The sequence below is a fragment of the Oncorhynchus mykiss genome, chromosome 1, assembly GCF_057628025.1.
Source record: "Oncorhynchus mykiss isolate SJ-2025 chromosome 1, ASM5762802v1, whole genome shotgun sequence".
NCBI lineage: Eukaryota > Metazoa > Chordata > Actinopteri > Salmoniformes > Salmonidae > Oncorhynchus > Oncorhynchus mykiss.
In genome coordinates this window covers 77,732,828-77,760,381 of record NC_143022.1, presented here as the reverse complement: position 1 = coordinate 77,760,381, position 27,554 = coordinate 77,732,828, and the positions used below count along the sequence as shown (strand labels likewise).

The 27,554-nt window shown below is 40.6% G+C and overlaps 1 protein-coding gene across 3 annotated transcripts in view; it reads left to right on the top strand.

Annotated features, from left to right (window-relative positions):
• LOC110529277 (receptor-type tyrosine-protein phosphatase epsilon) overlaps positions 1 to 27,554 on the top strand; it is a 52,635-nt gene that overhangs the window by 8,606 nt on the left and 16,475 nt on the right. The window contains exons 2-6 of one of the 3 annotated variants that reach the window (XM_021611396.3): positions 17,013 to 17,307; positions 25,376 to 25,447; positions 25,631 to 25,724; positions 26,203 to 26,267; positions 26,905 to 27,041. In XM_021611396.3, the coding sequence (XP_021467071.3) occupies positions 25,381 to 25,447; positions 25,631 to 25,724; positions 26,203 to 26,267; positions 26,905 to 27,041 (363 nt within the window). In that variant the 5' untranslated portion in view covers positions 17,013 to 17,307; positions 25,376 to 25,380. Of the gene's footprint in view, positions 1 to 17,012; positions 17,308 to 25,375; positions 25,448 to 25,630; positions 25,725 to 25,981; positions 26,087 to 26,202; positions 26,268 to 26,904; positions 27,042 to 27,554 lie in introns of those variants that run through there. The other 2 variants (XM_021611404.3, XM_021611412.3) reach the window with 2 other exon arrangements.

Here is a 27,554-nt window from a genome sequence, read left to right as displayed (position 1 = left end):
AAAATAAACATATCCAGGTGTTAGAATGGCCAAGTCAAAGTCCAGACCTGAATCCAATCGAGAATCTGTGGAAAGAACTGAAAACTGCTGTTCACAAATGCTCTCCATCCAACCTCACTGAGCTCGAGCTGTTTTGCAAGGAGGAATGGGAAAAAAATTCAGTCTCTCGATGTGCAAAACTGATAGAGACATACCCCAAGCGACTTACAGCTGTAATCGCAGCAAAAGGTGGCGCTACAAAGTATTAACTTAAGGGGGCTGAATAATTTTGCACGCCCAATTTTTCAGTTTTTGATTTGTCAAAAAAGTTTGAAATATCCAATAAATGTCGTTCCACTTCATGATTGTGTCCCACTTGTTGTTGATTCTTCACAAAAAAAATAGTTTTATATCTTTATGTTTGAAGCCTGAAATGTGGCAAAAGGTCGCAAAGTTCAAGGGGGCCGAATACTTTCGCAAGGCACTGTATATTTTTGTGTTCAACTTGACAGTAACTTGTGTTATTGAGGGGGGACTATTACATTTTTTTACACGGTGAACGTTATTTATTTTTTTGTAACACAACAAAATGTGCCGTAAATCAATATTAATAATGTCTGAAGGCACTGTATACACTTCCTCTTTTTGACTCAACTAACCAGTGACCACATTAAGGCTGAGCCATCAGTTACAACTATGCATGAGTATGTCAAATGTTTTAAAAGGGGGCTTCCTGTCTTCATCTCATTTTCTTTATCGGCACCAATTTGACAACACAGAATTTGTTAAATACATATGTAGTTGAATGAATCCCTTGTTGCTCTTATCGTGAGATACTCGTTGTTTACTACAGTTTGTTCATACACCGAAACACATACAGAACACGCCCATGGTTGCACAGAGTTGTTATATGAATTTCAAGATCCACTTCCATGCTCTGACATTCCTGAAAAAATTCAGATTGCAGTCTGTCTGAGAAATAATTCAATGGTTGCCAAAGATGTGCAATTATATTACTGCTATAAAATCTCTTCCTGCTACCTTTACAGTCCCATCAGGCATGAGGCTGGACAATAGAGCATTAGGGTTGGATGGATGACAAAGGTATGGTAGGGGAGGATGACAGGGAGAGATTAGATGAGAGGAAGTGGATATCGATAAATTGGCCATCTCTAAGTAGAATGAGTCCAGAGAGAGGTCAAACAAGCCATTTTCCATGCTAATCTGAAATGTGAATTGGCTGTAAACTCAATCAATCAATCTAATGTATTTATAAAGCCCTTTTTACATCAGCCGATGTCACAAAGTGGTATACTGTTTAACATTCCATGATATGTTGTCAGTGTTATCAGATTTACAGACAATAACACTAGGGAGGACACTGAGAACCATGTTGACATCACTGTGTTTGCAAATGGCAGAAAATAAACAGAGGCTACCTCATCCATCTGTCATTATTCATATTTTAGAGTATGCAGAAGGGTTTTGTGTTTCAGTCATTCAAATCTTTGCAAAGATTGAGTTGCATAGTATTGGCAGGAAGTGTTAAGATGGCTCGTGTCATGTCTTTGGCTATGCCGGATTAAGTGATATGACATGCTATTCTATAAAATCCTTTCTCTGTAAATAATATTACCTGATTGAGCTAATCGTGTCAAATGTAATTAACTAGAGAGTCGGGGCACCACTAAATAATATTTATAGAGCTGTTATCTTCCGAATAAACTCTTAAAGACCTAGTAATATATAGCAGTCAATATTAATCATCACCTTAATTCAGTCACATCTGAAAGTTGTAAATTCTTGGTATCTCCACGAACCCTGGCTAACAAGATGAATCAGCAATACAAAATGTATTTACTAAATAGCTAACTAATCACACAGAATTACATATACAAAGAATGAAAAACATCCCTAGCGGATGGAACAGATATGACAGCTGGTTACACAAAAGAAAAGGGGCTGGGTTTGAGTGAAAGAGCGGAAAGACTGAGGGACAAAGGGAGAAGCTGTGCTATTGTAAATACAGTATCTTATGCATTCTAAATTATTGCCCATTTGGAAAAGGAAAATGCAATAAATATTTACTCTGAGCTGCGCCTCGGTAGGTTGGTGGTAGATGGAAGGCCGTGTTGCCAAACCGAGTCCTTTGTCCTTTGAAGAATGTCTCTGGTGGTCAATTGGATACGTTGTAGTAACATCATTGTGTGGTAGACAGAATACTCTGTCTGTTCTTTCCTAGCCCGCGTTTGCAGCTGCTGTGGCTAACTCAACGGCTAGGAGGAATCACTTCTGTAGTGAATAAGAGTTCAAAGTTCATACCATTCACAACAAAAGCTCACACTGAGGTTGGCTTAGTTCTGTAGTTGACATGTTAGTCCTTTTAACGCAGAGGCTGCAGACCTCACGTACTTGGAACAGGAGGTTACATTTTCGTCAAAACTTTATATAGTGGAGCGAGAAGGGTGTGTCTGAAAAGTTTTATAACCCATGTCTCTTCACTGATTGAGCAGTGAAAACCCAAACCTTATGAAAACCCAAATCTCTCATTTGGAAGCTAAAATTACATTTCATATCCTCACCAATAATGTTATATTCAAACATTTAAATTGAACAATAATTCCATGTGACTCCGATAACTACAATGTGCAGACATTCCACTGTAGAGTTTATGTCATACTGTCATTGATGAGACTGTCTCAGAGAACAACCGAACTGACATCATATTCATTAAGTTCCACCGCATATGTTCAATTGGTCTGATTACCAGAATATAGTTCATTTCCCCACCCCCACCTTCTGATGTTCCCAGAATCTCTATGTTAACAAAGGGGTTTTCAAATGTAACCTCAGTAGGGTAGAGCGAGGAAAAAGGGGGGAGAGGTATTTATGACTGTCATAAACCTAACCCCAGGCCAACGTCATGACACTCGCTTATATCAAAATTGATTAATTCTCAAAGAAAATTGAACTTTTTTATTTTTAACTGCCCTGTATACCCAAAGGTGCTGATACAATCCACACTGTTTATTTTTCAACCCCTGGTAGTAAGCGATTTGGCAAATATTGCAGACCAATCATATTGAGTGACGCTTGCAAACCACCCTGGTATGTGTTCTACTAAAGCTGACATAGGGGGTGTATCTGAGCTTATTGCTACTTTAAATCTGGTTTTGAGCGGCTGGTAATTGCAATTGGGAGGATAAAGTTAAGAGGCTCTAGAATGTTATGCATTTGATTTAGTCTGCCTTGCGTCATTGAAATAAGATGCTCCTGTCAATAGGAGGCCTGTTGGCGTGAGAGAAAAGAAGAGGGAGAGAAACCTTGTATACACTTGTATGCATGTGCATAGGCTACATCTGTTTATGGGGGAGTGAAAACATGACACGTTGAAGTATCAACCTCAATGTGCATTTTACAATGCATTAGTCACCCTGGAGCAAACCAAGATGATGAGGTACGCCTGGCCTTGCACTGTCCCTGTAGTATAAGCCGTGGGAGGAGGTTGACTTGCCAAAGGATCACACAACAAAGTTTCCTTGTTGTCATAATGATGCATTGTGTGGGAATGGATTTGCCTATGTTCCTTATATGGCTTGTGGGACTGGGATGTGTTGGTGATACCAACCCTATATCCTCTGGTATAATAAATGGACCTTGCCATAGCATTACTGTAATAAACAGTTAGTAGCAGCATCACAGTGAGGGGCAAGGTCATCAACAGGATGACCACCGTCAAGTTGTGATTTCATGTGTGTTTTACATCAGATATCGTTCAACAACTTGATGTGTGCTGATCTGACTCAGTGGAGAGGATGTTCATTAATAGGGGATGCCAGTGGTTTCAGTGAGTAAATGACGGGGTGAGAGAAGAAAATGTTTATTCACTTTAATGAGCCCGTCTGCATCATAACACAAAGAGCTGTTTAGCAGTCATGAAACCCAACTGTGAGAAGCTAACTTGGAACATTAGAGACTGAAACTGTAAAGTGTGTTTTATGATTATGACACTAGTTACCATGCATTTCTGTTAAAGTTGGAACCCACATTGTAGGATGATTTGTTCAGTTGTTATGCTAATGATCATGTTTTCCGGTTCCTGGTCCCGCCTTGGCTGTGGCCTAGAAGTGTCATTTTTGGTCCGCTGAAACTCGAGGGTGGGATCTCTGGAGTCAGTGGTTGAGGTTTGCTCTTCCATCCACACTCTAACTCAATCACATTCATTCATGACATGATGTGCAATATCTGTGATGATAAATATGTATCCTGTTAGCATTTCAAATGCACACATCCACTTTGCAAAAACTCCACAAACTTCTCCACACATCCGTGTTCAGTATCTTTCTCGAAACGGCAGACCACAACTACAGATGTTAGTAGCTTATGTTATGATTAGGAATGTTAGACACCAGTCATTTACTGGAAAATACAGGTTCAGATTCTCCTCATACATGTACTGGGATGAGGAGAATCTGAACCTGTATTTTATAGTAAATTACTGTGTAACTTGTTTATTTGCATGTCACAAATTCTGCTTGGTAACTGCTATGCCATTTTTGCTGTCAATCTTCACTATCATTTAACAGGATGCAATTATATACACGCATCAATCAATATCACAGTTCTTATCTTGTCATTGAGGTTTGGACCATGAGTAAAATAGCAAATCAAATCAAATTGTATTTGTCACATGCGCTGAATACAACAGGTGTAGTAGACCTTACAGTGAAATGCTTACTTACAAGCCCTTAACCAACATTGCAGTTTTCAGAAAAATGGCTACAAAAAAAATTGAAAGAAAAGTTACAACTAATTAAAGAGCAGCAGTAAAATAACAATGGCGAGGAAATATACAGGGTAGAGATCGACTGATACTGATATTGATTATTGGACGGCCAAAAAAAGCCGATACTGATTAATTGGACGACTGTTTGAATATATATTTGTAATAATGACAATTACAACAATACTGAATGAACACTTTTATTTTAACTTAATATAATACATAAATAAAATAAATGTAGTCTAAACTAAATAATGAAACATGTTCAATTTGGTTTAAATAATGCAAAAACACAGTGTTGGAGAAGAAAGTAAAAGTTCAATATGTGCCAAGGAAAAAAGCTAACTTTTAAGTTCCTTGCTCAGAACATGAGAACATATGAAAGCTGGTGGTTTCTTTTAACATGAGTCTTCAATATTCCCAGTTTTAGGTTGTCATTATTATAGGAATTTATAAAGGAATTATGATGCGTTGACTATTTCTCTCTATACCATTTCTATTTCATAAACCTTTGACTATTGGATGTTCTTATAGGCACTTTAGTATTGACAGCCTAATCTCGGGAGTTGATAGGCTTGAAGTCATAAACAGAGCTGTGCTTCAAGCATTGCTAAGAGCTGCTGGCAAACACAGTAAAGTGCTGTTTCAATGAATGCTTACGAGCCTGCTGCTGCCTACCACCGCTCAGTCAGTCTGCTCTATCAAATATCAAATCATAGACTTAATTATAATATAAGAAACACACAGAAATACGAGCCTTTGGTCATTAATATGGTCAAATCCGGAAACTATCATTTCGAAAACGAAATGTTTATTCTTTCAGTGAAATACAGAACCGTCCCGTATTTTAACGAATGGGTGGCAACCCTAAGTCTAAATATTGCTGTTACATTGCACAACATTGTAATTACAGTGCCTTGCGAAAGTATTCGGCCCCCTTGAACTTTGCGACCTTTTGCCACATTTCAGGCTTCAAACATAAAGATATAAAACTGTATTTTTTTGTGAAGAATCAACAACAAGTGGGACACAATCATGAAGTGGAACGACATTTATTGGATATTTCAAACTTTTTTAACAAATCAAAAACTGAAAAATTGGGCGTGCAAAATTATTCAGCCCCCTTAAGTTAATACTTTGTAGCGCCACCTTTTGCTGCGATTACAGCTGTAAGTCGCTTGGGGTATGTCTCTATCAGTTTTGCACATCGAGAGACTGAATTTTTTTCCCATTCCTCCTTGCAAAACAGCTCGAGCTCAGTGAGGTTGGATGGAGAGCATTTGTGAACAGCAGTTTTCAGTTCTTTCCACAGATTCTCGATTGGATTCAGGTCTGGACTTTGACTTGGCCATTCTAACACCTGGATATGTTTATTTTTGAACCATTCCATTGTAGATTTTGCTTTATGTTTTGGATCATTGTCTTGTTGGAAGACAAATCTCCGTCCCAGTCTCAGGTCTTTTGCATTCTTCCAGAATGGTCCTGTATTTGGCTCCATCCATCTTCCCATCAATTTTAACCATCTTCCCTGTCCCTGCTGAAGAAAAGCAGGCCCAAACCATGATGCTGCCACCACCATGTTTGACAGTGGGGATGGTGTGTTCAGCTGTGTTGCTTTTACGCCAAACATAACGTTTTGCATTGTTGCCAAAAAGTTCAATTTTGGTTTCATCTGACCAGAGCACCTTCTTCCACATGTTTGGTGTGTCTCCCAGGTGGCTTGTGGCAAACTTTAAACAACACTTTTTATGGATATCTTTAAGAAATGGCTTTCTTCTTGCCACTCTTCCATAAAGGCCAGATTTGTGCAATATACGACTGATTGTTGTCCTATGGACAGAGTCTCCCACCTCAGCTGTAGATCTCTGCAGTTCATCCAGAGTGATCATGGGCCTCTTGGCTGCATCTCTGATCAGTCTTCTCCTTGTATGAGCTGAAAGTTTAGAGGGACGGCCAGGTCTTGGTAGATTTGCAGTGGTCTGATACTCCTGATACTCCTTGATACTCCTTCTTGGGATGTTTAAAGCTTGGGAAATATTTTTGTATCCAAATCCGACTTTAAACTTCTTCACAACAGTATCTCGGACCTGCCTGGTGTGTTCCTTGTTCTTCATGATGCTCTCTGCGCTTTTAACGGACCTCTGAGACTATCACAGTGCAGGTGCATTTATACGGAGACTTGATTACACACAGGTGGATTGTATTTATCATCATTAGTCATTTAGGTCAACATTGGATCATTCAAAGATCCTCACTGAACTTCTGGAGAGAGTTTGCTGCACTGAAAGTAAAGGGGCTGAATAATTTTGCACGCCCAATTTTTCAGTTTTTGATTTGTTAAAAAAGTTTGAAATATCCAATAAATGTCGTTCCACTTCATGATTGTGTCCCACTTGTTGTTGATTCTTCACAAAAAAATACAGTTTTATATCTTTATGTTTGAAGCCTGAAATGTGGCAAAAGGTCGCAAAGTTCAAGGGGGCCGAATACTTTCGCAAGGCACTGTATAATATACACTACTCAAACAAATAAAGGAAACACTTAAACAACACAATGTAACTCCAAGTCAAAAACACTGTGAAATCAAAATGTCCACTTAGGAAGCAACACTGATTGACAATAAATTGCACATGTTGTTGTGCAAATGGAATAGACAACAGGTGGAAATTATAGGCAATTAGCAAGACACCCCCAATAAAGGAGTGGTTCTGCAGGTGGTGACCACAGACCACTTCTCAGTTCCTATGCTTCCTGGCTGATGTTTTGGTCACTTTCACTCTAGTGGTAGCATGAGACGGAGTCTACAACCCACACAAGTGGCTCAGGTAGTGCAGCTCATCCAGGATGGCACATCAATGCGAGCTGTGGCAAGAAGGTTTGCTGTGTCTGTCAGCGTAGTTTCCAGAGCATGGAGGCGCTACCAGGAGACAGGCCAGTACATCAGGAGACGTGGAGGAGGCCGTAGGAGGGCAACAACCCAGTAGCAGGACCGCTACCTCCGCCTTTGTGCAAGGAGGAGCAGGAGGAGCACTGCCAGAGCCCTGCAAAATGACCTCCAGCAGGCCACAAATGTGCATGGGTCTGCTCAAACGGTCAGAAACAGACTCCATGAGGGTGGTATGAGGGACCGACGTCCACAGGTGGGGGTTGTGCTTACTACAGCCCAACACCGTGCAGGATGTTTGGCATTTGCCAGAGAACACCAAGATTGGCAAATTCGCCACTGGCGCCCTGTGCTCTTCACAGATGAAAGCAGGTTCACACTGAGCACATGTGACAGACGTGACAGAGTCTGGAGATGCCGTGAAGAACGTTCTGCTGCCTGCAACATCCTCCAATATGACCGGTTTGGCAGTGGGTCAGTCATGGTGTGGGGTGGCATTTCTTTGGGGGGCCGCACAGCCCTCCATGTGCTCACCAGAGGTAGCCTGACTGCCATTAGGTACCGAGATGAGATCCTCAGACGCGTTGTGAGACCATATGCTGGTGCGGTTGGCCCTGGGTTCCTCCTAATGCAAGACAATGCTAGACCTCATGTGGCTGGAGTGTGTCAGCAGTTCCTGCAAGAGAAAGGCATTGATGCTATGGACTGGCCCGCCCGTTCCCCAGACCTGAATCCAATTGAGCACATCTGGGACATCATGTGTCGCTCCATCCACCAACGCCACGTTGCACCACAGACTGTCCAGGAGTTGGCGGATGCTTTAGTCCAGGTCTGGGAGGAGATCCCTCAGGAGACCATCCGCCACCTCATCAGGAGCATGCCCAGGCATTGTAGGGAGGTCATAAAGGCACGTGGAGGCCACACACACTACTGAGCCTCATTTTGACTTGTTTTAAGGACGTTACGTCAAAGTTGGATCAGCCTGTAGTGTGGTTTTCCACGTTCATTTTGAGTGTGACTCCAAATCCAGACCTCCATGGGTTGACAAATTTAATTTCCATTGATAATTTTTGTGTGATTTTGTTGTCATTACATTCAACTAGGTAAAGAAAAAAGTATTTAATAAGAATATTTCATTCATTCAGATCTAGGATGTGTTATTTTAGTGTTCCCTTTATTTTTTTGAGCAGTGTAATATTAACCTAATTGACAGAGTGAAAAGAAGGAAGCCTGTACAGTATACAAATATTGCAAAACATGCATCCTGTTAGAAGCAAGGCCCTAAAGTAATACTGCAAAAAATGTGGCAAAGCAATTCACTTTTTGTCCTATATGCTGTGTCCAATGCAACACATTACTGAGTACCACTCTCCATATCAAGCATAGTGGTGGCTACATCATGGTATGCATATGCTTGTAAACGTTAAGGACATGGGGAGTTTTTCAGGATAAAAAAAAAACAAACGGAATTGAGCTAAGGACAGGCACAATCCTAGAGGAAGACCTGGTTCAGTCTGCTTTCCACCAGACACTTGGGATATTAATTCACCTTTCAGCAGGACAATACTGCCCTACCAAGCAAAACTGCAGTAACTGTTGGTCAAAAACTAATAACAAAGGAGTTGAAAACTCATTGACTCAAGACATTTCAGCTTTTCATTTTTAATCAATTTGTAAATATTTAGAAGAACAGAATTCCACTTTGACATTATGTGTTATTGTGTGTAGGCCAGTGACAAAAAAAAAATCTAAATTTAATCCATTTTAAATTCAGGCTGTAACAACAAAATGTTGAAAAAGTCAAGAGGTGTGAATACTTTCTGAAGGCACTGTGTATACACATGAATATTTGGTCTTTAATATCACTTGCACTTCTAGAGGCCTTAACAAACGCTTCCAAAGTTGCCGTGACTACAGGGCAAAACAGACTAAGGACATGGCAAAACGATGTGCACGCTTCAATGGGGCAGAAGGCCGTGTGTTGTGATTTTTGAATGGCAAGATCGGGCCAGATAGCTAGCAACAATGACAATAAGCTGCCATGTGAGGAATCGTAGATGGTTTGTTTCGGCTAGTTTTAATCTTGTTCATGATACCATGTCTTGTTTTCAGGTGTTTTGACTGATGTCATGTCTATGCTAATATAGCTAACATTCGCTATCTCAGGGGTCTTCAACGTTTTCCTGCCCAGGGACTCCCTCCCTTGCAAACCGGCGACCTAGGGACCCCCATCATACATTAGCAAAACATATTTTTTCACATGTCTTGTCATCAGGTGATTGATAATTTCAAGGAGTAATGAACATTTTAAAATGAATTGATTTGGTAGATAGTTTTTCATTATTTTGAACTCACCACATTATAATTGGAAGAGGAAGTGTAACTCTAACATAGCCTATTAGCTAGACTGTTAACCCCAAACACATTTTCACTTAGAGCAGCTGTTTAGCTGGTTAATCATAATCAGCCATGTGTTGGCAAAAATGTATGTTCAAGTCAAGAAAGCTCGCCAGCAGCTAGCCTCTTAGCTACGGGAGACATGTATAACGTTACACATATATCTGTAGAGATCTCTCGGAGCAAAGAGGTTAACCAACAATCAGTGGCACTTGCCGCACTCAATTATTTTAGAGGTGGCACGAAGTACGTGAAGATGGAGGGAGGGTGTTTGGAGATTTTTTAATTTTCAAACACCTGAAACAGCATTTTCCTGCAATCTAGAGCCACAATCATTATGCCTAATTCTATGTAAAAAAAATACATATTTATATTTTTCTGCATAGGTTATCTAAGCATACCTCTTTTCCTGTTCAATTGTGATTTTAATGAGGGTGTCATTCGGATTGTTATAAATCACACAGTATTAATCTGCAGGTAAAGTTAACCAACCAGCTAGCTAACAGTAGGCTTTAAATAGCAATGCAAATTAATTTCTGACAAAATGAAATACGATTTTTAACATTAGCTGGTGTTGGATACCAAGCAACTAACATTAGCTAGCTTGCTAACAGTAGGCTTTAACTAGCAATGCAAATAACATTGTAACAAAATTAGATACAAATAATATCTGTACACGAAGCTAATGTTAGCTGAATACTTGGATGAATTCTTCCCCAGCAGACTGGAACTCCTTTGATTAAGTAAAATGACCTCTGTCTGCTCAGCTTTTATTGTGTTTTTCCTTGCTTGTTATTGTTCATCTACAATTTAGTTTTTCACAGTCTTGTATGGAGTGTGTCAGTAATTCCTATATTTGTGACTTTCAGTGCTGTTGTACTTGTTTGGAAAACTCACTTATTTGTCATGGGGCAATCCTTTTTATGTAATTATGTTGCCATTACAAAACCTCAACTCACAGAAAGTAAAATCACACCCATCTTTTTCTGTGGGGGGTCCAGGGAGATTATGTATGCTTTGGCTATCCAGAGTATTTCATTAATTGTTGGAAACATCCTTTGTCATGGTATAGAAACAGACATGCACAATAGACACAATGTGGTAATGTGTATATTTAAATCCTTAGAACATAAACTAGGACCTCATTGTGATTTTTAGTAATGTTGCTTTATTTCAGACATGTATGTTGTAGTCTCAGCAGTAAACTGGTCAGATTAAGATATGGACTTAATCCACACTGCTTCAATTAGAAAATGTATACTTCAGCACAAAAAATGATTAGTAGATGTATTAGTTTATATATTTTTGTTCTGCGATTAGTCAGTGTACAAAGATTCATTCAGAAACATTCAGCCAGGGTCAATCCACTTAAAACCATTTTAAGAATCTAAAGTATGTTTTTATACACTGAAGAATGTAAACAGCTGTCTTATGTTGTGTAGCTAAATATAGTGAAATCGGAAAGTATTCAGACCCCTTGACTTTTTCCACATTTTGTTACGTTACAGCATTATTCTAAAATGGATTAAATACATTCAAATCTTCAGCAATCTACACACAATACCCCATAATGACAAAGCAAAAACACATTTTCAAAAATGTTTGCACATTTTTCAAAATAAAAACTGAAATACCTTATTTACATAAGTATTCAGACCCTTTGCTATGAGACTCGAAATTGAGCTCAGGTGCATCCTGTTTCCATTGATCATCCTTGAGATGTTTTTACAACTTGATTGGAGTCTACCTGTGGTAAATTCAATTGATTGGACATGAGTTGGAAAGGCACACACCTGTCTATATAAGGTTCCACATTTGACAGTGCATGTCAGAAAAAAAAAGCAAGCCATGAGGTCGAAGGAATTGTCCGTAGAACTGTTAGACAGGATTCTGCCAAGGCACAGATCTGGGGAAGGGTACTAAAAAAATGTCTGCAACATTGAAGGTCCCCAAGAACATTGTGGCCTCCATCATTCTTAAATATAAATTTGGAACCACCAAGACTCTTCCTAGAGCTTGGGAGATGACCAAGAACCTGATGGTCAGTCTGACAGTGCTCTAGAGTTCTTCTGTGGAGACAGGATAACCTTCCAGAAGGACAACCATCTCTGCAGCACTCCATCAATCAGTCCTTTATGGTAGAGTGGCCAGACGGAAGCCACTCCTCAGTAAAAGGCTTATGAAAGCCCACTTAGAGTTTGCCAACATGCACCTAAAGACTCTCAGACCATGAGAAACAAGATTCTCTGGTCTGATGAAACCAAGCGTCACATCTGGAGGAAACCTGGCACTATCCCTACGTTGAAGCATGGTGGTGGCATGCTATGGGGGTGGTTTTCAGTGGCAGGGACTGGGACACTAGTCAGGATCAAGGCAGAGATGAACGGAGAAAAGTACAGAGATCCTTGTACAATTGATTAGCTGTTCAGCAGTCTTATAGCTTGGGGGTAGAAACTGTTACGAAGCCTTTTGGACCTAGACTTGGCGCTCCGGTACCACTTGTTGTGCAGTAGCAGAAAGAACCGTCTATGACTAGGGTGGCTGGAGTCTTTGTCAATTTTTAAGGCCTTCCTCTGACACCGCCTACTATAGAGGTCCTGGATGGCAGGAAGCTTGGCCCCAAAGATGTACTGGGCTGTATGCACTACCCTCTTTAGCGCCTTGCGGTCAGATGCCGAGAGCAGTTGCCAAACCAGTGGTGCCCTCGATGGTGCAACTGTAGAACGTTTTGAGGATCTGAGGACCCATGCCAAATCTTTTCAGTCTCCTGAGGGGGAATAGGCATTGTCATGCCCTCTTCATGACTGTCTTGGTGTGTTTGGACCATGATAATTTGTTGGTGATGTGGACATCAAGGAACTTGAAGCTCTCAACCTGCTCCACTACAGCCCCGTCGATGAGAATGGGGGCATGCTCGGCCCTCCGTTTACTGTAGTCCGCGATGATCTCCTTTGTCTTGATCACTTTGAGGGAGAGGTTGTTGTCCTGGTACCACACTGCCAGGTCTCTGACCTCACTATAAGCGGTCTCATCATTGTCGGTGATCAGGCCTACCACTGTTGTGTCGTCGGCAAACTTAGTGATGGTGTTGTAGTCGTGCTTGGCCATGCAGTCTTGGGTTCAACCGGGAGTACAGGAGGGGACTAAGCACGCACCCCTGAGGTGCCCCTGTGTTGAGGATCAGCGTGGCAGATGAGTTGTTGTCTACCCTCACTATCTGGAGGTGGCCCGTCAGGAAGTCCAGGATCCAGTTGCAGAGGGTCCCAGGGTCCTTAGCTTAGTGATAAGCTTTGTGGGCAATATGGTGTTGAATGATGAGCTGTAGTCAATAAACACCATTCTGAACACCAGTGGTTAAGAACACGGAAGCCCTTTTATGTTGGAGGCATTTAAAATAAGTTAATGAAGATGGAGGGTATCAGTTAATGTGCAATTACTGATACAAAAATGATACAAAGTTGCAGTTTCATTTGAACAACTGTAAAAAGGGCCCAGGAAGCTTTAAAGAGAAGTCACTACAACCCTCTACTTAACCTTCAACTCTCAGCACAGCATCAACTTCTGAGTCAGCAGCAACTACCCATGGTTTGGATAGGGCTCCCGAGTGGCACAGCGGTCTTAGGCACTGTATCTCAGTGATTGAGACGTCACTACAGACACCGTTGTTCGAATCCAGGCTGTATCACAACCGGGCGTGATTTGGAGTCCCATGGGTTGGCGCACAATTGCTGCAGTGTTGTCCGTGTTTGGCCGATGTAGGGCGACATTGTAAATAAGAATTTGTTCTTAACTGACTTGCCTAGTTAAATAAAGGTTAAATATAAAAATAAAAAAACAAGCAGAAAGCAGATGAATGCCTGGCTTGAGCCGTCTATGCCACATGCTCCCTTCTCATGCTTACAGTCAACGTTCACTGGAAAAGATTATTGAACATTCTAAGTCCTGCATACTCCCCTCCAACCAGGCATGCTTTGTCAACCAACTTGTTGCAGTCAGAACATGTCAGTGCAAGAAAAGGTCACTATTGACAAGGCCGAATGTGTTGCTGTGATAGATGCTCCAATGTATGTGGGGAAGGTATTATCGATGACATTTTCTGCACTCCCCAGCCAGTGTTTTACAAAAGCATTGGCACAAAAATCAACAAACACATAAGCAAATTCATTGCAGATGAGCTGATAAGTATGTTTTGCCGTAGTTACAGACAATGTGGTAAATATGAAAGCAGCTTGGAGACAAGTCGAAGAAGCCTTCCCTCACGTCACTCCAATTTGCTGTGCAACACATGGTCTCAATCTTCTCCTGGGAGACATCATGGGCCTGGAAACCATGCAGACCCTGTACAATAAAGCCTACAAGGTAGTGGAATATGTCAAAGGGAAATGGATGGCCTCAGCAATGTTTAGAGAAAAACAGTGTGAAAACCAGAAAAACACCTTTCTCAAACTGCCCTGCAAAACCAGATGGGGCTCCTCTGTAATAATGTGCACAAGCCTTTTAGTAGGGAAAGTGTTCCTGCAAGATATGGCCATCTCAGAGTCCATAGAAATGAATTCTACCATCAAGAAGACATTCCTTGAATATGTGTTTTGGGAGCACATTGACAACAACCTGACCATACTCACCCCAATTGCGTCTGCCATTAACCAGCTGGAGGGAGATGGGGCAGTCTTATCAGATGTTTAATGGCTCTTCACAGATCTGCGTGAGCAGATTGGTGCTGCACTGACAATGTCTTTGCTGGATGAAGCAGAAGAAGAGGCAGTTTTGGAAATGATTAACAAAAGGCAAGACTTCTGCACCAAGCTCATCCATGCAGCTGCTTTTTTGCTGAATACAAAAAGCCTCCAATCCTATCTGCGGAGCAGATAATGTCAGCATATGACATGACTTCAGCCATGGCACACCACCTTCAGCTGGATGAGGGAAAGGTTCTGGGGAGTTTGGCCATATTCAGGACGTAAGATGGCTTGTGGAAAGATGATGGGTTTTGGAATTCCGCTGAACACATCTCTGCGTCAAGCTGGTGGAATGTACTCTGCAGCTTTGAAGCCTTGTCCTCTATTGCCTCAATTATACTGCAGATGTAGTATAGACCAGATGTAGTATCTGCTGCATCAGAGCGCAATTGGTCACTCTTTGGGATTGCTCACACCAAGGGAATTTTAGTTTTTATAATGAATTAATGATGTGCTGGTTTTATTGTCACTGTATTTGTGTATTTATTGGTGTTCTATGTATTGTACGCATCTTTTCTTGGTGTCCAATAGGCTGACCAACGAAAGGGTCCAGCAAATGGTGGCATTTCGTTCCAATCTGAAACTGTTTGAGCCAATAACAGATGTCACAACACAAGATGAATGTGACTCAAAAGAATATACGTACACTTGAAAGGGACAAAAGATACACTTGAAAGTGACTCGGAAGGAAATAAGGATGACGGAGGCCAATCCCCCGAGTACTAATGTCTGGAAAGGAGAATGCAATAAAAAATTAAAGCCCTGAATATATTTGATTTAATTTAAGATTATTTTCAACAAGAAAAGCCACATTTCCATATATCAGAAATACCTGTACACTGTATTTCTAAAAGCTATTTTTATTTTACTATGTTAATATATCTTTGTTGCAAATGTTTTGTGGCTGCACTGGTGGCAGTAGTTACAATTCATGATGTTCTCTATGATCTACCTATTCATGGACAAGATGGACACAGATGTAAATAATGTGACCAAAATATGAATAAATATATTTTTTAAAGGATTCAAATATAAATTACAAAAGATTGCCATCAAGTCCATGTGAATTATCAAAGTTACTGAATATTCCGGTAGCTTTGGTAAACAACCGGGAGCTTTGCAACCCCAGTCCCACCCTTGTTCCTAGAGGCCCCATTCACCCATCATGGCTCTGTATGAGTGGGCTTCTCCAACTGGGATCACTGGTTCACCTTTGCTCTGACTCAGTGGCCGGTCACTAAACAATCTGGTTTTGTGTCTCCACCTGTGGGTAGAGGAACCCTGTGTTGGGAGAGAGGGAGTATGTGGGCACTCAGAGCCATGTTCTCTCCTTCATACATGGCTAGAGCCATAGAGTAACGTCACAGTCAAGGCTTTGCTTTTGGCACTCAGATTCCAAAATGCTACAATGTGTAGCAATACTTAGCTCTTTAGACCACATTGGAATGAAACACTGCCAATTCCAAATATGTATAGAATTGGATATGTTTTGTCTATGCCATGCCAATCACAGTATTGTAAAGGTGTTAGTCTTGGCTATTGTGTATATTTTTTGTGAGTATTTATTGTCTCTATTTTTGAGAGTTAACATAACGGATTGTATATTCCTCACACTTTTCCTCTGAATTTCTGTCCGTGGGTGGGATTAGATTGGTATGCTTAACAATTAATAGCTCTTGAAATTGACATGTATTGCTTTGCCATGCTGTGGGGGCTAGATTAAAGTGGTTTGTCACAGTCCAGACAAAGAAACAGAATAACACACACACAGAAACACACACAGAAACATACAAACACACGTGTGAACACTACACCACTTCTCGCTTTCTCTCGCTTTATACCACCCTCCCTTCTCTCTTACCCACAAAGTCTAGAATAGTACAATCTCTCTCTCTCTACGGTACAGTTCACTCAAGTAGACAGACTCCCACTCCTTCTGTACACAGGAAGTAGCTTCATTAGTTTGTTAATCCCTTAGACTTTTCCTCTGTCAGGCCCAAACAATGAACTGGAGAAAAATCCCTATGACTAACAAGTAAACAGAGTGGAGTCCAGGTCATGACTTTATTAATTTAATTTCCTGGTCTTTTGAAAGCTACTTTGAATGTACTATTTCTGGGGGTGTCACCATGGTGAGGAAGTTATAGAGCTTTCTTATAGAGCTTTCTATAGCAGCAACCATGGTATTAACTGGGATCTAACCGTTTTTTCTTGTCTTGTCTTTCTTCAGGTGGTATGCATTTATGTAGGTCACTGAACTCGAGCCTACTTTACTCTGTGGCATGACCTAAAACCCTGAAGTCCCCTGAAACCCAGCTACTGGACCTTAGCTTACAGGGATAGTGTGTCCTGATCACATCGACTACTCTCCCACCAGACCCTGTACCTCCCGAGACAATGTGAATGTGGACTGGGTTGTGGGTACTGAATCCCAAGGGGCCAGTCAGGAAGAGAACCAGACCTTCTGGCTGCTATGGACTATTGGATTAACTCCTACTGAATCCGGTCAGCTCTGCTTTTAAACTGTGAGTAACCCCTGAGTCGATTTCATTTCAACTCAGGCCATTTAGGACATCAATCTAAATTCATTATTTTAATGTAAAGGGACCCTTGTTTTCAATTAGGATTTCAATTCAATTCCTGAATTGACTTTGTTGACCCTGACCATGCTCCCGACATAATGATTAGTGATGTATAGGAGATTACCAAAATAAGATTGTCACAGCTTCAATATTAATGCATATTATGCTGTGATGACTTGTATGTAAGGATGCTTAGCGCATTTTGGCTGAAAACAAAGCCCATAACCGAGAGGCTCAATACAGTATCATGCTTCTGAACAGACAAATATTCAACCTTCCTTCATACCACAACAACAGAAATAGAACCGTTCTTACGACAATGGATTTCATCCAGTTATGATCTGGTGATCCAGATTTTTATCAGTAGCATGGCCTGCTACTTGCCAGTGAAGCCTCCCTTCGCTTTAGTACTGTTGCTGTTTGTCTAATAGGGAAGTTTCTCATTATAGCTGCTAATACATAGCTTCTGAAGCCTCTCATCTCTCCTCTCATCCTCCCCTCTTCTTTTTACTCGCTCCACTGACATGTATTTGTTCTCCAGGTCCAGTGTCTGCTCTAGCAGACAGCCATGCTTCTGTGGTTGCTCTCCACTGTCTTTGTTCTCTCTCTCCTTGTAAAAAAAAAACTAACATTTTGTGTGTCATCTATCTTTAATCCCTGAAGCAAAGATGCTGCTTTTAGGTTTTATTGATTCATGAAGAAACCTGAACTTCAATGGATGTGGGTTGGAATGTCACATAAAGATGAATGTTTTCTCTTTGTTTCCTAAGACAAAGGGTACACTAGTCTAGCCTGTCTGATGGAATCTCTTTGAAATTGGAGATAAGGAAAGATTTCAAGGGCAGTAAATGGATTGCTATATTTTGGGTGCCTTTTTTATGCTTGGATCAAATGTTGCAATCCCTGTATGCTTGTATCACCATGTCCATTGGTAAAGAACATACACAGAACATATTTATATGCCTGTGAGTACAGTATCCATTGTCCTCTGACATTGGAACCTGTAAAAATATGTTTTAATAATTTCAAAATCATGATGTTTTTAATCTAAGGTTCACTCATCACTATGTGCTCTTCAGCTGGGTTCATTTGGATTCATGTCAGGCCGTAAACCATATTATACCTATAGCCACTTCATGTCAGGGTGGATATTGTGGTCACAGTAATGTGCAATTCAGAATTCAATGCATCCTGTTTGTCAGATGAATGCGCCGTTCAGTTATCCATGCAATCCTGTGTGTGTGTGTGTGTGTGTGTGTGTGTGTGTGTGTGTGTGTGTGTGTGTGTGTGTGTGTGTGTGTGTGTGTGTGTGTGTGTGTGTGTGTGTGTGTGTGTGTGCAGATGTGCAATAGCTTTTCAGGGCTTCCTGGAGTAAAGTAATGATGAAAAGTAGGATTTTCCACTCAGGGTTATGGCTGGGATTAATATTTACCCACCTATAACCGTCAGTATTTCTGAAGGTCAAAATAGATTAGAGTGGATTCATCACATTTAAACAGTTACTTTCACATCATTTGAAGCACATACTGTACATTTGGCCACAGTACAAATTTACATAAACAATTTTTGCACAGCTTAGTGGTGAATCAAGTGAAATAAGCCAGTCATTGTCCGTCCAGAACGAATGAGATGAAATGTGACTAAAATAGGAACAAAAGTTCTGGGCGATTCCATGTCAGGAAGGCCCGAAAATATTTTTGGGTATCTCAGATTGTTCTGGAAATGATCACTTAGAAACATGAGAGGAAGCATGTTTGATATGCTTTTATATTTGTATCGCAAACCATTTTTGAGAAAATCATGATGAAAGTGGCCATTTTAAACCTATACACACGCCTCCTGTAAGACCCTATGATCTTTGAACCGTACATGATACAGACAACATCATTGTGTCATTATACTCCATATAGTGTGCGCTAAAATATGGAGTATGTCTGGATTCTGAAATACAATTTTTCACGTTAATTTATTCAACATCAAAACAATACACACTACAAGTACATCACATTTCCAGAGTGGATGCACTGCTAATTTTGCAGTTATGATACATTTTATGAGCACCACCAACACAGTGAATGGGAAAAATGTATTCAAAGGGTCTTTACACCCTCTGCTGGTGATTTGCTGAATGTGATTGGTTAATGACCTAATGTACATTTCTATGTAGAAAATGTTGAAAATAAGCCAAATCTAAAAAATATATATATTAAAGAATAAGGCACAAGAGGTAGTGCTAAGTAATGAATAGAGTCACAGGTAAATGGTGTTGTTTGCATCAGGCCAGTCAATCCATTTACCCTACTGTATTAATTATATATCACTGACTTGCATGCCTTGTTGCTTTTATAAAACTGTTTACCAACATATTAAAATAACAATGATTTGCATATTTTCAGTAGAACCGTTATTTGGATGAGTTAATTCATACAATTTCATTCTTCTACCCGAAGTAGTCGGGACAAAAATCTGGTTGTCAGTTTTTTTTGGTTATGTTGCAATGCAAATCGAATCAAATCAAATAAGTGTATTGGTCGCGTACACAGTTTAGCAGGTGTCATAGCGGTGCAGCGAACTGCTTATGTTACTAGCTCCTAACAATGCAGTCAAATGGTAAACAGCTCAAATGTAAACAGAAGTACAAAAAAGGAAGGCAATAAAGCAAGAAAGGCAGGACAAATCCAAAGAACAACCCAAATAACACTGTAGCAGTATCAAAAAATGCAATCTATTCATATATATACTGGGGAAATGTACACAAGATAAACTATGTACAGCAGTAGATATATTAGAGTGAGCTATGTCAATAATCCCTTATATAAATAATTATGCGGTGCTTAAACAGTGTAAATACAATACAATGTACTGTAGTAGAAATATCAGAATAAGTTATGTTCCTCAGATTTCCTCAGAATAAGTGTTTTTCTCAGATGTCCTTTATTAAAGTCCCCAGCTACAATAAATGCAGCCTCGGAATATGTGGTTTCAAGTTTGCAGATAGTCCAGTTCCGTGAGAGCCGTTGCGTGTCTGCTTGGGAGGGTATGCAGGCTGACTATTCAGGCTGACTAACGTTCTTGTCATTTTCAAGCTAGCCAACTTCAGCTAGCACAGTCATGTCAAACATTGCACCTAGAATGACAGTAAACTAGCCGTATTTACTTGGACATATCCATAATAATGACATTGATGCGTGATTTCGCCAGGCTCAGAAAAAGTTAAGTACAGGAGAGATTGCATTTAAAAAGTGAAACATTGTTTCTGAGGTCGAACAGGCAGACAGCAAGGCTTATTTTAACCCCCGTTTATACAAACCAAATGGTAGCCTAGAAGCAAAGGGAATTAAAGATGCACTATGCAGAAATCGCTCCACCATTTCCTGGCTGCTAAAATTGCTAAAATTTCAGTTTGTGACAAAACAAGCAAGTATAGTGTAGATAATCTTTGTACCATCTAAACTGATGTGAAATATATTTTCCATAACCAAAAATATAGTATTTTCAGCTGTTTGAAGCTGGTGTACAAAACCCAAAGTAAAAGAGGCAAAAACAAAACTTAAGAACGGGAAGTATAGAAATAGCGCACATCTATGTGAATTTGGTCATCATCCAAAAAGTGACATATTGCAGCTTTAATGTGCAAGTTGAGAGGTTATTCCAACAGCAACATGAACTAGATTATATTGTTATGGAGGTGCAGTGATAATTCAGATGGAACTGTTAGCAGGACTGTGTTGCAAATACTGCTTGGCTTGGAATGCTGCTCGTCCAATCAGCATCCAGGATCCAAATAATATCGAATAATATGTCAAATAAATGTATTTTGGAAAAGTTGTATTATTACATTTCCTTTAAAAACGGCTCATATATATTTTTGCGCATCATTTTATACACCTAAAAACTGAATAAAAGCATAAAACACAGCATTTGAATATTACATTTAAGTTTCTTAAAAAAGTACATGTTAAAGACAATAGAAACAACCATGAATAAAAGTACTTTTCTTTGTAAAAACCTCAAATCTATGAAAGCCATTTGAAATGTGTACAAACTATTTAACAAAAGTAAAGCATTTTTAAGACATGAAAACATGTTTAAAAAAAGTCACACTGTTAAAAAGCTGTCCTCTACAGGAGCGGGGGTGGGGTGGTGGTTATCAAACTCGCCTCCTCATGCTCTTCCGAATCAATTACCATCCTGTCCTTCAGGGCCCAGAGGAGATCTCTCCCCTAGGCGTAACGCCCTAGGTGCCGCAGCGCTGTCAGCAGCGCTGTGGGTGTTGTGGAGGACCCTTTGCTTGGGGTCGAGGCCCCCTTTCTTCTGTAGCTCCCCAGGGCTTCCGTGGCTACCATGGACACTGCCTGGGGGGTGGTCTCTACTCATTTCGCTACGAGCAGGTTGCGGGAGGACCACAGTGCTTCCTTCAGACACGTGAGGGTGGGCCAGAGCTTTGTGAAGGCCTTTTATGGAATAGGCCTTCGGCCCACCCCATACAGCATGAGCTGGGACGTTAGGTCCTCCCCTGCTGGCAGACACGGGGAGATCAGGGGGCCTGCTTTCTTCCACAACTCCCTGGCGGCTCTGCACTCCCAGAGCAAGTGCCTCACTGACTCCTCTTGGCCTCAGCCTGGTCGGGGGCACGCGGATATCCTCGCCATGCTCCTGGAGTGCATAACGGCCCTGACTGGGAGGATCTCGTTGGCGACCATATATTATATATATATGTATATGTGTTTTATACCTTTTCTACATAGAAATTAACATTATAGGTCATTAACCAATCACAAGCAGAGGGAGTAAGTACCCTTTGAATCTATTTTCCCATTCGCTGTCTTGGTGGTGCTCTATAACTCTTATCATAACTGCAAAATTAGCAGTGTAACCACTCTGGAAATGTAATGTCCTTGTAGAGTATATTGTTTAAAACTATGTCTATAAAATGTTTTATTTTGAATAAATTAATGTAACAAAATTGTATTTCAGAATCCAGACATACTCCATATTGTAGAGCACAGTATACAGAGTATAATGACGCAATGATGTTGTCTGTATCATGTACGGTTAACAGATCAGGAGGCATGTGTATAGGTTTAAAAAGGGCCTAAAATGGCCACTTTCATCATGATTTTCTCTGAATTGGTTTGTGATACAAATGTAAAAAGCATGTCAAGCATCATTCCTCCCAATGCAGTTTCTATATGAGAATTGTGTCATTGTAATTTCCTGTATTACTAAACATTGAGAGAGCAAACCACACACAAGTCAGAGTATATTATAAAGTCCATCTTTAATTATATATGAGCTTCACCATAGCCCTGTGACTCTCAGATCAAGTCAGTGTCTATAAATTAATTCTCTGAGAGTGCTCACAAAACAGTTCTTAGTATCATTTATAACCAAGACACACCCATCTCAACTCACATGACGAAACACAGATCTCAGGAACAGTTCACAAATAACAAATAACCTCTTACTTGAAAGAGGAGTATCCCATAGCCAGATAGCATTAGCTATAAATTATCGTTCAGTTTGGTCTCCTAAAATAAGTTATTGGTACAACATAGTACCAAACCATTACCTCATCCAATGGCATATATCAATTGTCAATTCTAGATACTCCCATCTCAAATACACCCACTCCTGGACAAGATCATAAAAGACAGTGAGCCTCTTAGGCCAGAGGGGACATACAACCTCAGAGGGGACATGCAATGGTTACAGACACATTCCCATAAGAAGACAAGCCTCCATTCTGTCCGCCTCCCCTTCTGATATTCTTCATAGCATCACATGGTTTAACAGATACATTGACATATGAAAACAATCCTGACCTCTCCCCTCTCTGGGCCCCAAGTGACTAAGCCCTAGCAGAGAAGGGATAACTGCAAACTGCCAACAGTATTATCCAAAATAAGACATCCTAATGACAAATATCTCACGTAAGCATTATTATGTAAATAAAACATCTGTTTCTGATTCTGCTACCACAATTGCCAGAACAATCTGAGATCACCCAAAACAATGTGGGTCTTCCTGGCGTGGAATCACCCTTCTTGTTCATGGGCTCTAATGGACATGAAGGAAAAAGCTCTCTAATCTGAAAGCTCCTGTACAATACGTATCCAGTTGGAATGGAATGCATACTTTTAACTGCACATCTCTGCTTCAATTAATAATACAACATCAATTAAAAGGTTACAAGTCTTCTGTAGGGAAGGATACATTTGTATGAGCATGCTATTTTTCTCAGGGTCCGCCATGCTCAGGTTTGCGTGTAAGAGTTGAGGTGAGACCGAGTTGGTCCTTTTTTGCATGCGCCTTTCATCCATTTTTCACATCCTGCGTCTTTCTTATAAATACCACTCATTTATTGAGTTACTTTATGATATTGAGTTTTGCAACTTTCCCCTTTTGTTTTTGATGCATTGTTGTGGATATATACATCTAATAATATTTAATGAATTACATTATGTAACATTACATTACCTGCATGGAGAAATCCTTGTTTAGGTAAATGCATTTTTGATTATGGTAATAACATATCATGCAATGCTTGAGAATTGCTACTGCAGCATGCTAAATACCATTGAGGCAGTCTCGTTGAGTTTGGGAGCTTTTATAATCAGCAATAATAATTACATTGTAGTTCTGGGTCCAACTCTTAACATACTTTTGATAGCACTGAGAAGGACTGCTGAGTTGAAGGATTTAAATGATGTAGCTTTGCCCTCCTTCTTTCCCAGTTATCCTGCCATAGCCCAAACCTGTTTCATTACAGGGCAGAATTCAATCAAACATGCACTCTGGCACACAAAGACTGCAGTGCGGGAAGGAAGCCTAAATGTGCCTAAACCGTGTGCTAGTGCCTAGGCTGTAGTGTTAGGCTGTATAGGAATGGCAGAATCATTGATGCCTTCATGGTTAATGTTGTGTGTAGCCCAGTATGGTGGAATGCCAACGCTGTGAGTGAATGTGTTTTTGCCCAGTGGAGTTCTGCAGGGAGCAGGTGTTGACACTGTCAGCTTGTTAACACTGGGGAGAGATTGGGCACCTTCAGCACAGAGTGGCACATATGCAGTATATGCCCCTTGGCTTTGAACATATGTGTGTGTGTGTGGGGAGGGGGGGGTGAGATTGAGAGAGACATATGTGTTTCCAAAAAGTCATGAATAAGGCCTTTCAGGATGATCCACTTCTAGTGAAGCTACTAGATTTGAAGTATGAATGATGATGTCTATGCCAAACAGCTTTTTCTAAGGCTAAGGAGACATGTAATATAAAGTGATGCTCTCAAGTCTGCGCATGGATAAAACACTGGGCAATAACTGTTCTCGTATATAATACATTGCATTATTATATATACATTTGCCCAGGAGTGAGGGAATTATAGACAGACTGCCAGCAAGAAAAAGCCTACAGAGAGGTAGAAATGCATAGTTTGTGATAGAGATGCAATGCAGGTAATAGTGATGAAATAGAGAATTGCTTCACGCTACATAGTGCTACTCAATGGGACCAGGAGTTTCCTCATTCCTCTTCCTTCAGATGGATCGTTCTGGAAATGTTCCACTGTTTCTCACTCCCCCTATCCAAGCACTTCTCATTGCTATTTCTCTGTGTGTGAGACTGCAGTGTGAGATTCACATCCCTTGAGCTTGTTTAGCTCTTCTCCAGTCTGTCTAGGACTACAAGGGATCTGATTTCTGCCGTCTATGAGATAGTGCTTCCTGTTACCATGATATGTGTATTTTAGGGTTGTGAGATCTGAGGTGATGCACCATACTGCTAAGTGCATATGGACAGGACAGGACAAGAAATGGATAGGATACAAGGAGTTACACAATCATACGGTCAGAGGGCCTGACATCATCCCCTTATTTTCGCAGACAGCACTGTCATCACCAGGCCAGGATTTGCTTGTATTGTGGACGCCCTCTAGCGGAATTAATGAAGCATCACAGCTTCTGCATTTTCTTACAGTGTTATGTATTCACTCATGTTCTGTTTATCTCCACAGTCACAATGGTGTTGTTTCTGATTGCAACTACAATAACCTTGAATAACTCCTCTCAAGTGAACCAGACTTCAGGTAACTAACTCCCGCACGAATAGTGAATTAAACAGAACGATCAGCATTAATTAACTTGATCATAACTTTAAACAACTGGTAGACCAATAGCTCAATTATCTATTAAAATGGTTACATGTGAATATTGGCAACACTTGTTGTATATGTAGTATACAAAATAATGTGTGTATCTTTGTTTCCCAGAAAACCCCACCTCCCAGGGTGCCCATGTCCTTCCCCCTACGCTGATCTCTCTTCTTCTCATCATCATCATTCTCCTGATTGTATACTTCCTAAGGTAACAAACAACACTGGATGGCTTCACCCCACCCCCACCGTGCTCTTATCAGCCCAGCCTACCCCCACTCTCTGTGTGTGTGTTAGTGTGTGTGGGTGTGTGTGTGTGTGTTAGTGTGTGTGTGTGTGTGTGTGTGTGTGTGTGTGTGTGTGTGTGTGTGTGTGTGTGTGTGTGTGTGTGTGTGTGTGTGTGTGTGTGTGTGTGTGCTCCAACAGCTGCTCTACCAGTTAAATAGACAACAAATGGCTAGCTGGGTCATATCAGACCATGCTCTCACCCATTCCCTCACTCTGTATCCTCACCACTGAGAGAGGAGTTAACAATCTGCTTCTCATGAGAAAGAACAGCTTTCAGTTCAGATGGTGGGTTTCTATTTCTACTGACTTGTTGAGCTGAAATATTCTTTTTCTGGGGTTATGGTCAGATAACGTTTTTGTTTCGTTTCCTTTTTCTGTTCTCTCTCTCACCCTCTGGTTAGGTTTAGAAACCACAGGAAGGCTCTTATCTCTCAGAAGACTCCAAATGGCTTCTTGGAAGATCAAGGTATGTCTCGACTTCATTATGATGCACATTGCCACGTACATCTTACGTATACAATATTGCATTTGAACCATTGAGTATGTGTTGTGGAATGTGATGCAAGTCTTAGGTTGTGTGTGTACAGTAGTCCTTTTTGAAATTCCATACGGATTGAATCTGTGCTCTAGATAAGTCATCACAATCCAAACAGAAAGTCAAGTCTATTCTGTAGAGATATCCTACTGTTGGCGTATGCTGGTATTGAGAGCTGTCAAGACATGAACCAGACAAGTCTAAATAATAATAAGATTCACAGTCTACATTGCCACAGTTGAAGGAAAATACCTTGTAATTAATGTAACTTTCACATGTAATGTACAATGTTGAGTAAGTGAAGTGTGAGTGAAGAATTGAAGGCCCAGACAGTTGTTGATATACATCTCTTGTATGAGGTCACCCTCCTTATGGTCACCTCGTAATGTTTTACATTTTAGTCATTTAGCAGATGCTCTTATACAGGGCGACTTGCAGTAGTCACCTGTGTGTAATGAGGTGATCTGGTTCTGTCTCTAAAAAGAGAGGCAGAACTTTATTTATTTCTTTCATAATTCTTGTACTGAATGTAAAAACATTGACGTTCCAATGTTTTTGTTTCACACAGGAGAGCAGACAGTGGTCCTCCTCCCACGATCGCCCTCTCCATCCAAGAGGTACTTCCCCATCCCCCTGGACTCGCTGGAGGACGAGTTCCGAATACGCTCGGCAGACGACTGCAAGCTTTTTAGAGAGGAGTTCAATGTGGGTTGCTTTTCAAACAACACATAGTGCTTACAGTAGTAATGTGATACCTTCATAGTGTGACACCTAATAATGTCAGGAGGAGTTCATACTTCTTTATGCTGTTACATACAGTGCCTTGCAAAAGTATTCGGCCCCCTTGAACTTTGCGACCTTTTGCCACATTTCAGGCTTCAAACATAAAGATATAAAACTGTATTTTTTTGTGAAGAATCAACAACAAGTGGGACACAATCATGAAGTGGAACGACATTTATTGGATATTTCAAACTTTTTTAACAAATCAAAAACTGAACAATTGGGCATGCAAAATTATTCAGCCCCCTTAAGTTAATACTTTGTAGCGCCACCTTTTGCTGCGATTACAGCTGTAAGTCGCTTGGGGTATGTCTCTATCAGTTTTGCACATCGAGAGACTGAATTTTTTTCCCATTCCTCCTTGCAAAACAGCTCGAGCTCAGTGAGGTTGGATGGAGAGCATTTGTGAACAGCAGTTTTCAGTTCTTTCCACAG